The sequence below is a fragment of the Nicotiana tabacum genome, chromosome 12 (genome assembly GCF_000715075.1).
Source record: "Nicotiana tabacum cultivar K326 chromosome 12, ASM71507v2, whole genome shotgun sequence".
Taxonomy (NCBI): Eukaryota; Viridiplantae; Streptophyta; class Magnoliopsida; order Solanales; family Solanaceae; genus Nicotiana; species Nicotiana tabacum.
The window spans coordinates 61,502,459-61,517,690 of NC_134091.1; the positions used below are offsets into that span (position 1 = coordinate 61,502,459).

Consider the following 15,232-nt stretch of genomic DNA (forward strand, 5'->3'; position numbering starts at 1 on the left):
AGGTTAAAAGAGGCCTTGTCAGATATAACTTGCCTGGAACTAAAAGTTTTCTTTTATTTTATTTTAAATTTTTAGGACTTTCGATAGTAACACTGCTCTTAATTTGTTTGGATTAATTAATCTGGTATCGTTGTTTGTCTTTAACTAAGCAAGCTGCTAATAAATTCTCAATGTATATCCAAATGCTACACACGGCTAGTGGTAACTGGTGAAGTAAATGAGACCTTTTTTTTTTAAAACAAGATATACTAAACTTTTTGTTAAAATTTCTACTTTAAGCTCATTAATTGATGGAAATTGCTCAAAGTTTGAGAAAAGTCCCATTTCTCAACTTCAATTGGTTCTCCCTAATAGTCAAGTGTGGCCTGTCTGAAAGTTGAACACATAATTCAATATTGGCCATCTCCCTTGGAGACATACATCACGTAAAAAATTTGGAATTAGCTATAAATTATCTAATTTTATCACTAAACAAGATTTTTGCCGCTAATTCTTTTTTAAAACGAAATATAAAATATTATTAAACTAAATAAACAATCAATTAACCATACAAGTTACAGGCCTCATATATATATCACAGAAAGAGAAAGTAGGATAATTTTCGGAGAGACTTCTTGGATCTAGACAGATAATTGACTCACTAGTAGAAATTGTCTTTCTACAAATAAAAGAAAATACAAATGCAATAATACACAGTAGTACATACCATACTACTAAACTAACATCTTTTTGGTTAAAAACTGAAAATTTTATTTTACCAATTGTAACTATATACAATCACCCGTTCGTTGGACTCTAGAGTCAAGTCTCACAAAAATACCCAAAATTTGTAGCAATTAAGTATCCTATGCTATATCTCAATCTATAGCAACAAAGATCCTATTCAACTAACATCGGGAACTTTCCAAAAAACTGTCTGATTCTTAGGCAACCTTGGCTTTGGATCTGACCTGATGTGACAAAGAGAGTATGCACCAAATTTTATACGGTTATACAAGACTAACACCATAGTCTGTTCACTGTTGAATAGTCATAACTTCAGCAATCAGAGGCACTCCAATGTCGTTGGAAGCAGGATAGGAGACAACGAGATTTTTAAAAAAAATACTAAAATGTCATTGAAAAGTTTTAAACCTTTTTAGCTGCTACACTGAAACTTTTCCTCATAGTAATAATAAAATTCAATAATCAATATATGTGTGTGTATACACAAATTACTGCCTTTAATTGGGGTAATAATTGAAGAATATAATGGTTGCAATTTGCAAATCCTTCGTCCCTTCCCCAAACCAATACCCATAGACGCCAAAATTTAAACAAAGGAATAGGGTCAAAAGTAAAGTTGTAGATTTGCTAGAACGAATAACTTTCGAAAGACACAGAAATTGTCTCCTCCTCACATAAAAAATTAATACTCACCAAACTTCCAAATTACCGTGTCCTATAATCGAATTTACAAGAATTTCAATTGAACAAAAATCTAATATAATTCTTTTTATTATTTATAAATCATAAACTAGCTAGCTCTATTTATTTAACACTTGATGAGTCAAAACATTTTCAAGAAAAAAATTGTATACTTTTGTGTATTTTGGTATTCTTATGAGGTCGAAGATTAACAAACAATGCTGGGGAAAAAAAATGAAGAAGCCAAAACAATGTGAAAACTGAAAACACTTACTAATTCTTTTCGTTTCTATTAATAAATAGTTTAAAAAAGTTATTCTGATCAATCTTTATTTAATTCACATTAGTATTTTAAAAATTAATAATTATAAAATTTAAATTATATATAACTATAGTTACCCACTAATTTTGAACTATATTTGAGGTATAAAATTAGATTAGGTAATATGCTTCAGACAAACAAAAAAAGAAGGGAATTCACGTGCAACATAGTTGGAAATGCTAACCTTTGGGCCGACATACAACGTTTTTTTTGTTGTTGGCATGCCCGAGAGCACGTGAAAGTCCATGTGGACCTGCTTTAGTTTTCTTCCTTTATTTATTAGCATGTAAATTAATTGATTTTCATAAATTAAGGACATATCGTATTATCATGTTTTATTGATCGAGATTCGAGAACCTTACAAGAAAAAGGATTTACTCCATGCATTAACGGCTAATACATTTCAAATCTAAGTGGAAATGTGTAATTGCTCAAATTATTTGAGTTGAATTCGGCAATATCAGTTCATGGATTTTGAGATGATGCTCCCTTAATTTCAAGGAAAAGACAAATACACACTCACCTTAATCATGATTATTTGGTATATATCAACATAGTTTAAAGCGTCCAAGCTGACGAATAATAGCAAAGTCTCTCATAATTGAAATATATACAATCGTAAGAAAATATTCAAAAACTAAGTGATTCAAGTACAAGCTCGTCATTATATGTACACAATTTTATTTTAATTAATTTTAAAATATCATATCATAAAATCAAACCTCCAGTTCCGATTAATGGAGTCGATGTCTTTCAGATAATTAATTAGAAACCAAAGACTATATAGTCGTATAACCTAAGGTCCACAAGGGTGGATAGAAGCTTGGTCATATACAGTAATTTTGATCAAAATTATATATTGGAAACTTGACACTGAAGCAACGTTGCGTAAAGCCATGCATGCTAGTATAAATTATTAGAGGCCGAGTGATAATTCTAAGGGAAGAGACATGCATGGTAGAAAAGTAGAAAACATTATGAGTAGTTCAAATTTGAAAATGGTGGAAGAAATAAATAAATAATCCTATCTGCTTTGTCAAATTGCCTAGTTTTATAGAGTAAAAAGCTGGTTTTGTTGTCTTTGCTGGACGCATGGTGATAGTTCTGATTTGTCTGCACACATCCCAAAATATCTATAATTTTAATTTGGTGAGTGCAATCTTTAAATTTTTATTATTTATGTGTTCATAATATAAATTTTTACATATTATTATTTATATTATTAATCAATTGAACTCATACTTTACACGCGGTCAAAGTGACCAAATCCACGAAATACAGACAACAAGATTAGATACCCTAGTAGTCCATATGAATTTTGTTCTAGGTTTACGCAAATAAGAGGCCCAACTAATGCTCAGAAATTGACGGGGTCTACATATGCGGTGGAGCATATAGTTTAATTTGATACAACGCACAAAATATAAAAACAAAACAAGTTCCATTACATTGCTGTAAAATAAAGCCAAAGATTAGAAAGCAACTCAGTCACTCATCAGAATTCATTCATAAAAGAAAAATCAAAAGGGGGATGAACAGGTCTGCAGAGAGGAAGAACTATTGTGTGAAAAAAATGTCTTTCCTTCCTCAAAATTTCATTGCAACTAAAAATAATCTGGAATCCAGAATACTAATAATTCAAAGAAGAAGAAAATAACACTAGATTGTCAATCTTCAAAATGGAGAGGCCTTCTACTCAAAAACTAGCTAGAATAAGCACCAAACAAGAAACAACAATGAACCTCACCACCACCAAAATTACATCACCTCCACAGCATTAAAAAAATGTGAGTACATACCAAAGGTATGCTGACAAGAATTACAAAGGGATTTCCACTGTCCTTCGAAATCCGAAATTTAAATCATCATCTAGATTCTAGACAGAGACATAATCTACAACAAACATGCTCTCAATCTAACAGTTTCATATTATACAAATTGCTCTACTCATCAAGTTCTGTGTGGAAAATTTTGGCAATCAAAAACAGCCAGCCAGATGGAAATTGTCCGACAGCTATGTCTCAGCAAGAATCCTCAACCCTCTATTTGTTTAAGGGAAATTAGAAGAGAGCATTCCAAAGAGCTTCTTCCCCTTCACCGCACTTTTCATGGACGTATTTTAACTTTTCTACTGATTTACAAATTCCGCTGCAGCTCCAGTCAAAGGAGGCAACACATACATTACCTGCCTCTGCTTTCCAGTCACAATCTGCAAGTTAGCACCATAGTGGTGAATTTAATCATCAGGTGCATAGGGTAATACAACTCCTGACAAATATCTAAAAGGGCAGCCCGGTGCACTAAGCTCCCACTATGCGTGGGGTCCGGGGAAGGGCTAGACCACAGGGGTCAATGTACGCAGCCTTACCCCCCTGCATTTCTGCAAGAGGCTGTTTCCATAGCTCGAACCCGTGACCTCATGGTCACATGACAACAACTTTACCAGTCCTCAAGCGCTAAACAATATAAATTGCCTCCTTTTCTAATTTGTATTACACCCTCAACTAGAATGCCTGGCTATAGCCAACAAAACTTAGAACTACATTTTATAAAAAATATTCGAAGATGAAGAACATCCAGCAGTCTACATAAATTAAAGATTTTAGGCATGGAATGAAGGAATGGCAACTGATAAAAAGATCATTATCGGGCATGTAATCTTACTGAGAAGACCAGTTTATGCTATCTTACTAGAAACTATTCTGAATATGCACTAAACAAGCTACTCCAAAACTTCTTTTTGTATTCCGTACTTCTCAAGGCCATGAAATTTGAAAGAAATCTTGCTCCAGCAATAAATATGATAACAGTACTGAAGAGAAAATACCTGGTGGAGTTCCACAGCACATAGTACGTTCATCGATGTGCTCAACTTCAAGACCGATAAACCAAGCCCCTAATGACACGTCTTCATTGGCATACTTGTGCAATATGGGCCTGATTTAAGAGTTTAAATCCCTTATACTTACTAGAGCATCTCACAAAATATGATACTGATACAACAAATAATGTCTTAATTCTAGACACGTTGGGGTCAGCTATATGATAGTGATTGAATATAGGAGAATTTAGTATGATGGAGACGGATAAATTTTAGCATTAATAATCCGGTGTACGTGCTAATTTACATGGACATTTCTAGAAATTCAAGTCTTTTACCATTCATTAGAACTTCAGTGACTTCGATGGACAATTACAAATTCAAGCTTTATCAGAACTTACTGATTGATTGATATGTATGTGGCCAAGTCCTTGGAGATTGCATAGATCTGACCAGTTGCATGTCGGAAGTATTTGTTTCCTTCTTCTCCAAATTTCCAGTACTCAGGCTCGTGGTACTTTACAGTCCTAGAAAACAACATTAAAGTTCAGTTCACGCAACTAAAATGTTACTACTGTTGAAACTACAATGCGAGCTGAAAGGATCAATTGGCATACGCTAGTGAAGCTTCACACTTACTTTTGAGCAAGAACAGGTCCAGATTTCATACACCCAATATAAATTCTGGGCTTTGACCGATGACGGGCTAGAGTTGCAGCTAGCATTCCTGTAAAATCATTTGTGTCATTAAAATACAAGCTGAACGAAGAGGATTAGTTGTCGAACTATAAAAATATATAGAAAACATATCAAGTGCGTACCCAAATTGACATGGACGTCATCATCAACCTTGACATAGAAGTCGGCATCCCATTTTGCAACAGCGGTAGAAAAGAAAATCTTAGTTTTGGCAGAGAGCTCGTGATATCCTTCAACATGCTCCTACAACATCATGCAGATTGGGACCCAAAATCTGTAAGATTTCCAGATTTAACAACAAAAGCAAAACTGTTCTGAATATATCCCTACCAGCCGGAGAAAGTCTTTATGTTGAGCTTCTTCAGAATCAATAGCGCGATCCAGTATGCTGTTAGATGTTGCACTGGATAACGAATCCAGATATTTGTCAGTTAAGTAACATTAATTTGCATTTTCACCCATGTTCAATGACATTTATGAGTAATGACTATTACCAATATTAGTACGGAAAAAAGAAAAGAAACAGCTAGAAAGAGGGAGAGCAAAGAAAATGCAAATATGTAGAATTTACAAGGATCCTACAGGTGATGAAAGATTAGCTGGATCGAATAAAAATCATACGGATAACAAATACCATTGCACGGGTCTAAGCCAAAATATCCGAAATGGAACATCTAGATCCTCTTTAATCCTAAATCTAGCTAGTATAGGCTTGTTGGTGGTAATATCTCATAGCAAGTACTTTTAGCTAACATTAAAATGAACAGAAGTTCATATCATATCCTCCAAATTTAAACAGCATGAAATCATGCCTTCATTAGCTAAAATGTGTTTCGCTGTAGTTTTACTTCTGAAAATTTTAGACACATCATTTAGGGTTTGGTGAGGTAATTTCCCATAATACTTATATCAATACTTTAGAAAATTAATCTCATTTGTTTTAAACTATTGAACCTGTCGAGATAGGGCGTAAATTTTACGCACAGAAGTAGTTTCAGGAGCTCCCAAACTGAACTTCGGCAAAAAGTGTTTTGTTGCCCAAATAACTACAAACAAAAGTACTCTTAAATATCTACCAAACAGCTGCAGAAGAAGTACTTTTTCATGCTAAAGGCACTTATTTCTCAAAATGCACTGCATTCCAAATGACACCTTTACCTCCTAACATGTGGCAGCATAAAGATAGTCTCTCTTGCTAAGCATCATCCCTCTTGGTTTGAATTGTTCTCTCACCAAAAATTGCATATACATTTAAATCAATTTCGTTTCTTTACCTCTTTTCAACATTAGAAAGGTAACAAGCAGAAAACAAACCGTTTGAGTTCAGCACTAGAGTCAATTTCATGAATTTAATTTGTTGCAACTAAAAACTTTAATACTTTTTCTCCTAGCAAATTGTGTATCTAACTTGCTAAGCCTATGAAAAGGTTCTTTAATTCTTTTCACCAAGCAAGTTGACAAAAGCCTTTAAAGATTACTGCATGCATGCAGTGCTTGAAAACTTGAAAGCAGTGGAGGAAAGCGGAATCAACTAGTGCGCAAATTGGTATATTAATGCCTCAAACAGTCAAACCAGATGGCCAGCTTTGTGTTCAAAACAGCTTGACATCCATTTTGTATAGCCAATTTTCTGCATAGCAAGTTCACTATACCTTTACGGGTAACTTTACCCTGGGTACAAAAACTTGGAAACAGTGGATGAAGGAATAAGTAAATTCAACTACTGTGTATTTGGTAAATTAGGCCACAAACCAGATGGCCTCCTTTGTGTGGAAAACAGCTTTAAGACAAATTTTCAGCTGATAGGTTCCCCTAAAGATGTTTTCACAGAAAGCTGAACAGTGGATATTCTATCTAAGAGGGACTTTGGTAGGCTCCCAAAAACAGAGATTGCTGGTCCACCAAAGCGCGCAGATCAATCTAAGACCATAAAAGAATATTACAGGTTTTTAATGCATTACCTAGTTATTGATCCAACGGTCACACTTACACAACAAACACACTCTACACCTTTAACCCAACGGTCCTAAGATTGAGCCTAGAATATTCCAAACATATCCTTTTAGTTATTTCATGAATTAATACCGTTGGCCGAATCTAAGTTGATCTGACTAACACTTTCAAATTCACTTTTCTAGAACCTATAGAATCTAAAATTCTTAAAGTACCACTCTCCCATTCTACACAAGTTTTGAACCCTTCACAGTCTAGGTCGCACCATTTTGGTGCAAGTTTTACCTCTATCCACTTTCATCCTATCATACTCACAAGATGAAAGTGGAGAGCGGTAAAACTTGCACCAAAATGATGCAAATATAGACTGTGAAGGGTCCAAAACTTTTGTGTATAAGAGGAAAAGAGAAGAGAGAAAGGAGAGGTTAGTTTAAGAATTTTAGGGTTTCACAAGGTTCTATCCCTTTTGTTTATCCTTTATTTTATTTTCATGAATTAGACAGACGATATTTACTCTTGAAAATAAAATAAAGGACAAACTAAAGGGATATGCTTGAAATATTCGAGGCTCTATCTTAAGATTGTTGGAATAAAAATAAAAGGTCAGGAATAAATTTGAGATTGTAAATGTTATGTGTGTTTTCTTGTGAGGAAAAGGAGTTTGAAACCAAAAGTGTTGGACCGGACGATTTACTTAAGATTCCAGTCATTCCACTTGAATTCACCTTTACGGCTGATGGAAACAAATGGATAACCCTTGATTGTTGACTCGTTCACTCCTACCATTACTCGAGTTGCCTCTCCTTCCAGTGCTCTGCTTTCTCTCTCAATCAGCATACCACAATTTAAGGGATTTTCTTCACCAAGTTCCAAATTGATTGAGTTAGGGGTGGTTTCTTCGCTGCACGACCTATTTTATAGCAAAGGGTGCTATCTATTTTGTTTATACCATATGGTTTCTTATTCGGTGTCTGTACTTGCATCGGGACCCCGACTAATCCGGAGTTCCCTAACAAGATCTTTTCCATTCCCAAAAGCCTTGAACTCAGACTCTAATTTAAGGGTGGAGGGATCCTATCATCTATCCACCACGACCCTTAGTGGGTGTTTATACAACATATAACTTGTATTATTTGCATTGTTAGTCCATCGGGAGAATTTGCTTATGTAGTCCATTATAAATGTTATTTTAGTTATATGATTATTCTCCTAAGAGATTACTATAGGTTGACATTAAAAGAGATATGTAAATAAAACACTGATAATCTTTGCAGTCATTTTTTTTTATCATAGGAGATCATTTCCCCTCCTTTAGAACATCCGATAAAAAAAGATCATTTGCATTATCTGGCCTTTTGTTTGAAGCATATCAAAATTTTGTAGTTCCCAAAGCAAGAAGGTATCTAGAGAATGCTTCTGCTGCATCATGATGCAGGGAAAGGCCTTCTTAGTTTTCTTCTGCGAACCGAGTAAGCTGGAAGTATAGGATAGGAGCATCTTTTTGTGTCTCTTTCCTATATTTGGATTCCAGGGGGAGACAGGTGTAGTAGAGAGCTTGAGTTGAGAATATAATTCCTTGGCTTTAACTTAATATCCACCTTTTCATCTATATAAGTTATCCACTCTTTTTGGCATCTTTGGGAAGTAGGACTCCTGCATGGACTCGTTGAAGGATATTTTCAAACATCCCTATAGAACTTGGGGTAACCCTAACGGAAGCCAACAGCATGAACTGCTTTCACATTACCTGCAGTATTCTCTATGGTTCCAATTAACTACATTCGAACAAAGAATAAAAACAAAAGGAGAAATACTGAAAATGAGGACTAAATATTTCGAAATTTAAAATGGGACAAAAAGAAAAATCGAATTAGCGCAATTTAAACACATTCTGCAAATCACCAACAGACTAACACTAAGGTGACAGTCCTATGTGATAAGAAGGTGCCTCCGGGAGTTAAAAGGTAAGTTATAAAGAGTGGTTGTTAGACCGACTATGTAATATGAGGCGGAGTGTTGGCTAGTCAAGAACTCTCATTTCTAGAAGATGAAAGTGGCAGAAATGAGGATGCTCAGATGGATGTGTGGGCATACTAGGAGAGATATGATCAGGAATGAAGATATTCGGGACATGGTGAACAAGATGCGGGAAGCGATGCTGAGATGGTTCAGGCATGTGAAAAGGAGAGGCCCAGATGCCCCAGTGGGAAGGTGTGAGAGGTTGGCTATGGTGGATGTAAGGAGAAGTAGAGGTAAGCCGAAAAAGTATTGAGGAGAAGTAATTAGGCAGGACATGTCGCATATTCAGCTTACCTAGGACATAACCCTTGATAGGAAGGTGGAGGTCGAAAATTAGGGTAGGAGGATAGTGGATAGTCGAGCATTCTTCTTTTTCATACTAGTAGTATTAGTACGTAGTCTCGCATTTTCTTATTCTTAGTTTTCTAGTACTACGTGCTGTTTCTTTTTCTTCGGTCATCTTATTATTTTGCCGTTGTTACTGCTTCTTTTCATGGCTTCTACATTACTGTATTCCTTTTTCGTTATTGTTGTACTTATACTTTCCTCGAGTCGAGGGTTTATTGGAAACAGACTCTCTACCTCCACAAGGGTAGGAGTAAGGTTTGCATACACATTACCCTCCCCATACCCCACTATATGGGATTACACTGAATATGTTGTTGTTGTTGTACTAACACTAAGTTGACAAGACACCCATACTGAAAGTAAAGGTACTAGACAGTGCTCTTTGTAGGAATTCAAAACTGCTCGTTCTCTGTTTGATATCTCCAGAAGTCAAATGGAGAGAGAACTTCCTTATTATTTAGTCTCAATAATACAGAGCATTTCAAATCAACCACTTGCAAAGAATACAGTAGTTATGCCGTTAAATTCTTGTCACCAAAAAGAACTTGAAGGTTAAAACTTTATTACTATTTTTTTTTAAGAAGGTAACAGATTATATATAAGTAAAGAGAGAGTAGCCCTTAGCACAAAGACTGTGCTAAGAGAAACAAAAGATACAGGATCCCTAAAGCAAAAACCCAAAAACCTAGCCCTGTAATAGTTACAATGACCCAATGATGTCTACAAGTGAATCTACATCTTCTACTAAGGCCTCTTTACACCAAAAGTGAAATAAAAATATACAGTCCGACTTAATTCTCTGTTCAGAATTAGCTACATCTTCAAAGCACCTACGATTTCTCTCTGAAGGTTAAAACTTTATTTTGTCCATTAAATAACAACCAGCATTAATCATCTGAACTATTTTATTGTAAAACATGTTTCTTCTATTTGAAAAAAACCAAAAAGGCAAAGACATGACTATATGATAGCCTGTTCAATCCAATTTAGTTTATTCTTTTAAGCATCCACAATTAAGATTAAACTTCTTTCTCTGGTTTCCCGTTTAGGAAACCCAAATTATGCAGAAACTTAAGAACTACTGACACAGTAGCTCAAGATTATTGCAAAATGTAGGATTTAGAATCCATATGTCATTAAGGAAACGAAGTAACAGCATATACCTGTGACCAATCATGAACCGGACTACAATTCCCTTCTCTTTCTCCAATTTGAGAAGCTTGTCCCCTTGAGGCATCCAAGTTTCTCTAACGGAATCACGCCTCTTCCGACTGCTAAAAGCGGTATTAATTCCAATTACCACAAAAACCTTCTTTCTCGGAGGTCCATCCTGAGAACGAGAAGAATTGGAAGACTGATCAGCCGCCTTTATCTCCTGTGTACTCCTAGTGGCCGCCAACTCCATCTGAAGCATAGCAATTGATTTGTCCAATGATCTAAGCAGACCTCCCAAAACAGGCTTACAACCATTAGTACCAAAAATAGAAAGTAAGGAAAAAACAAAAGTATGATGGCTTAGGGAACTCACTGAATTGCTTCATGGGTTTTGTACACCTCTTGCATTACATCCTTATCTTGTCCTTGTTTCTAGCATGCCAACAAATTATGACAATTCAGCATAAGTTTGTCAAGTAAGGCCACAAGCTAAAAGCCAAAATAAGCTTCGACTATCAGAAAGCAAGAACTCATGAAAAAGTACAACAAGACACATTGATCCTAACAAAGCTAAAACTCCATCCATCAACTTCAATAGGCATAAAGACAGAACTTATGAAAACCACATAACAGATTGATTGAACTTCAAAGAAGCTAATTCCACAATTAGCTTCAATCATCATAATCAAGAACTCATTGGAAAAAAAACAAAGCAGATTGATTGAATTCAACAGAAACAGAACTCCACAATCAGCTTCAATACTCAGATATCAAGAAAGAAAGAAATCACAAACAGCAAGATTGCACTTAGCAGAAGCTAAAATCTACGATTAGCTTCAACACTCGGAGAGCAACAACTCAAAAGAGTTTAGAAATTAAAAAGGTTGCAATCTGCAGAAGCCAAAATCCACAATTTGCTTCAGTAACCAGAAATAAAGGGGGGGGGGGGAGGAATAGAAAACAGACTGATTGAACTTGCAGAAACTAATACCAACAAGTAGCTTCAACACCCAGAAATCAAGAAAACAGACAGATTGAAGCTTATATCCACAATTAGCTTCAATACCCAGAAAGCAAGAACTTATAATTTTTGCAAAAACAGAAAGAACTCAGCAAATGCTAAAATCCAGAATTAGCTTCAAACAAGAAGTCAATTTTTTTGCAGAAACAGATAGATTGAACTTAATAGAAGCTAAAATCCACAATTAGATTGAACATCCACGAAGCAAAACTCCAGAAAAAAACAGACAGATTGGTGAACTCCTAACCAACTCCAAAATCAAGAACTCAAGAATTTACAACACAAGACAGATTTTAACTTAAAAGCAGCTAAAATCCCCAATGAACTTCAATATACAGAAATCAACTCCTCATAGTAAAACCAGAAGAACAGGTTAGATTTAGATCAACAGAAACCTTTTTGGTTGAATTACAGTCCTCAGAAACAACTTGAAGTTCTTGGTCCCTTCTATGCTGAGCTATGAGCTGACTGCTGGATTCAGTTGGTGACCACAATCTTTACCAAAACAAATAGATCCATCAAATAAAAATCAAAACTTTTCATAACTCAAACCTCCAAAATCTAAATTAGTTACCTGTTAGAAAATAGCATTCCAATGAAGAAGAAGGCAATAGAGAAAATGGGAATCCATTTTACAGATACTTTAACAGTATGTCTATTCTTCATTGTTTCTATTTTCTAATAAACACTGATTCAAGAAGAAGAAGAAAAAGGGCAAGATTGAAGCCTTTTAAGGTCAAGGGTCACTATATAGGATTTTTTTTTATTTTTTTTATTTTTGTGAATTATACAGAGAGAGATGAAAGGGGGTGGAGGAGAAGTAGGAGAGGTGTGCTAACGTGAAAGGGGGCGTTGATAGGGCTATGGATTTCTTGGTCTTTTCCTTTAATTTTTTGTTATTTAATTTTTTGTTGAGATTCTGAGAATGTTGTAAAAGCAAATCTTGAAAGTGGGTATGGGGATTCTTATTTCAAAGAATGTTAGGCACAAGAGGTAGAAGAAATAGAATAGAAGAGTCGAGGAAAGAGGAAGACATTGGACCGTCTAAAGTTTGCCTTTGTATGTCTTTTTGGACTTTGTTCGAAGGGGTTAACGTTAACTTCAATTATTTGTTGAAAGTAGCAATATTTGTTAACGACGATATACTTGTATATCTGCTGCTGAAAAGTCCAGTCTTTGTTGACGTCGATACTCGGAGAAAATGATCAAAATGGTTGTTAATGTATTGGGGTTGTTTTATTTTGGTCCCTAATGAATATCGTACTTAATATATAAAAAAAGTGTATCATTTTGATATTCACTTGTTAAGTTTAACCCTTCAAAACAAAATAAAAAAATAACCGAGTCTCATCTCTACGATAAGCTACGGCAATGGAGCTCCACGAAATTAGTGAAGAAAGAGCCATCAACAGATAAACCTTCAGTAAGCGACAAAATCAGAAGGAGAAGAAACCTTGTTTCATAGATTTGGAAGCCTATTAAAGAAGACAATGGCTAAAACACTATCCTGATATATATATAAAAAGATAACAAAATTATTCCATTTGTTTCTTGCTCGTGTTATCCCTATTTTTTTGTTAGCAAATAAATGAAGAATTGAAGCTCCCACCATTTTAGTAAATCAACCGAGAATTAGAGATCCAACCATCTTGAAATAAGTGCACACGCCTTATACTTTGTCTGAGCTAAATGATATTTCTGTAAAGATTCTTAGAAATTTTTAGGAATTAAAGAATATTTCTGCAGAATAAAGATTTTTCTTTAAAATTATGAATAAGTATTTTGTGAGTATTTCGAAAATATGCAACCAAAAAAATTGTTTGGAAAAAAACTTAACAAGTGCCCTACAACTTTTCTGAATCTTTTCAAAAGACTTCAAACCTCACATTCACCCGTTTGTTTGAAATTTTTCAAAAACAAAGTTGGTAAAATTTTGCGTTTGTTTGAGCATTTTTTGCAAATGATTAGTTTTATTTCAATATTTTGTTTTTCCTAGAAATATTTGAGTTGGTTATTAAATTTTTTAACTTTTGCTAAACAAACAAGAGTCATTTGCTTGAACTTCTTGATACCCAGATCTGTTGCGGTCAAATTTGATCTTTAGCCAAAAATATAGCCCGTAAATTCCTTCCCCAAAACTTAAAGGTACGTGTCTTTTATGTATGCGAGAAAATAAAATGATCGATGGCTGAGATTTGGAGCTTTCCCTAACAGTCAAAAGGGAGGGGTTTGGTTTCATGGAGCTCCTACGCCGGAGCTGACAGAGATGACGCTAGCTTTCCTCTACGTGTTTGGTTTCATTATCCAAAAAAAAAGTGTAAATGAGTTTGGAGAAGAAAACAAGACAATTAAACAAGATAACAACATATTTTGTTCTTTAAGATAACAAAAAGAATTGTCTGATTCATCTAATTATAACATATTGTACGCTGAAAAGGAAGAAAGACAAACTGACAAAGCAATATATTCAGGTTCAAATCGAATGTTGTTTTGGGAAGTTTGATTTACAGACTAGTTATATATATATATATATATATATATATATATATTATATTGCAAATATTATGTACGTAACAAATAATAGTATAAGAATTATCATACCTTGACGATAAAGAAATGACGTAGAATCAAAGAGAAACCACTCAATCGAGGAAGATTTGAAAATTGAGAAAAGTTCTATAGGAAAATATTTTGACCACTGAAGATCAATCTTGTAACATTGACAAAGCAATACTCATCAAGATTGATGAAAGAAATTCTCAGAGACTAGTAAATCTGAAGAGCTGAATATGAAATAAATCTTAATCAGCTAGAAGATGATCAAGGCAACTATTGTTGGAACTCGGAAGAAACAAGTTGGAAGATAATTTCAAATGGAAGTCTCTCCAATGATAACTGATGCGACATATGAAAATACTCAATGAATACTGAGCAAGAAAGCAAGTATAAATTTAAGAAGGATTTGAAGATTCAACAAAAAGAAGCAAATATGCACTCAAGCAAGAGAATCAATCAAGAGATATCTTGCACTTGATAAGTTTTTGAAAAAATATAGTGTTTAAGAGCTTGTATATCCCACTCGGAGTCGTGGTTAATGGTGATCAAAGAACAAAATCATGTGTTCTTGGTGCTCATGTAAAACTATCAATTGTTTGTGCTGGAGAAAAACAAGATTGATCCTATAAAATTATTTCAAAAGAGCTTTTGTGGTTCTCTAATATTGTGGTTCTCTAAAATCAATCACTCTCTCTCTCTCACATATATATATATATATGCTAAGAGATTCTATAATCTCTAAATTATGGGTTCCTACCACTCGTGGAGGTTGCTATAGATAATAAATTTGCGTCAAGAAAATAATCGAGACCGAAAATATTGCAACAGTCGTAGTATTTTATTTCAAGTGATTTGAGTGTTACAATCTTTATGATTCTTCTGATTCTTCTTTTCAATAGTAAATAAATTCAATGGCCTTTGAGATTGACCT

The 15,232-nt window shown here is 34.6% G+C and overlaps 1 protein-coding gene across 2 annotated transcripts; it reads right to left on the reverse strand.

The window, feature by feature from the left end:
- Nucleotides 1-3,466: 3,466 nt before the first annotated feature.
- Nucleotides 3,467-12,866, reverse strand: LOC107815141 (beta-1,3-galactosyltransferase 7-like). Of its 2 annotated transcripts, XM_016640658.2 has the most exons (10): nucleotides 12,320-12,866; nucleotides 12,141-12,240; nucleotides 11,098-11,156; nucleotides 10,733-11,005; nucleotides 5,580-5,652; nucleotides 5,372-5,492; nucleotides 5,190-5,277; nucleotides 4,952-5,077; nucleotides 4,557-4,666; nucleotides 3,467-3,938 (listed from the first exon to the last, which is right to left on the reverse strand). In XM_016640658.2, exons 1-10 carry the CDS (start codon nucleotides 12,409-12,411, stop codon nucleotides 3,790-3,792), a joined length of 1,191 nt encoding a protein of 396 aa, XP_016496144.1. In that variant the 5' UTR covers nucleotides 12,412-12,866; the 3' UTR covers nucleotides 3,467-3,789. The 2 variants fall into 2 exon arrangements, with proteins under 2 accessions (XP_016496144.1, XP_016496145.1); XM_016640659.2 differs by lacking the exon at nucleotides 12,320-12,866 and having other exon boundaries at nucleotides 10,733-11,015.
- Between the last annotated feature and the right edge of the window lie 2,366 nt (nucleotides 12,867-15,232).

Bases quoted from the DNA above. Each gene is read 5' to 3' on its own strand.
- LOC107815141 (XM_016640658.2), bottom strand. From the start codon at position 12,411: ATGAAGAATAGACATACTGTTAAAGTATCTGTAAAATGGATTCCCATT. The intron at 5,278-5,371 runs GTACGCACTTGA...ATGATTTTACAG, and splicing joins TGACGTCCATGTCAATTTGG to GAATGCTAGCTGCAACTCTA. The intron at 5,078-5,189 runs GTAAGTGTGAAG...GTTGTTTTCTAG, and splicing joins GGACCTGTTCTTGCTCAAAA to GACTGTAAAGTACCACGAGC.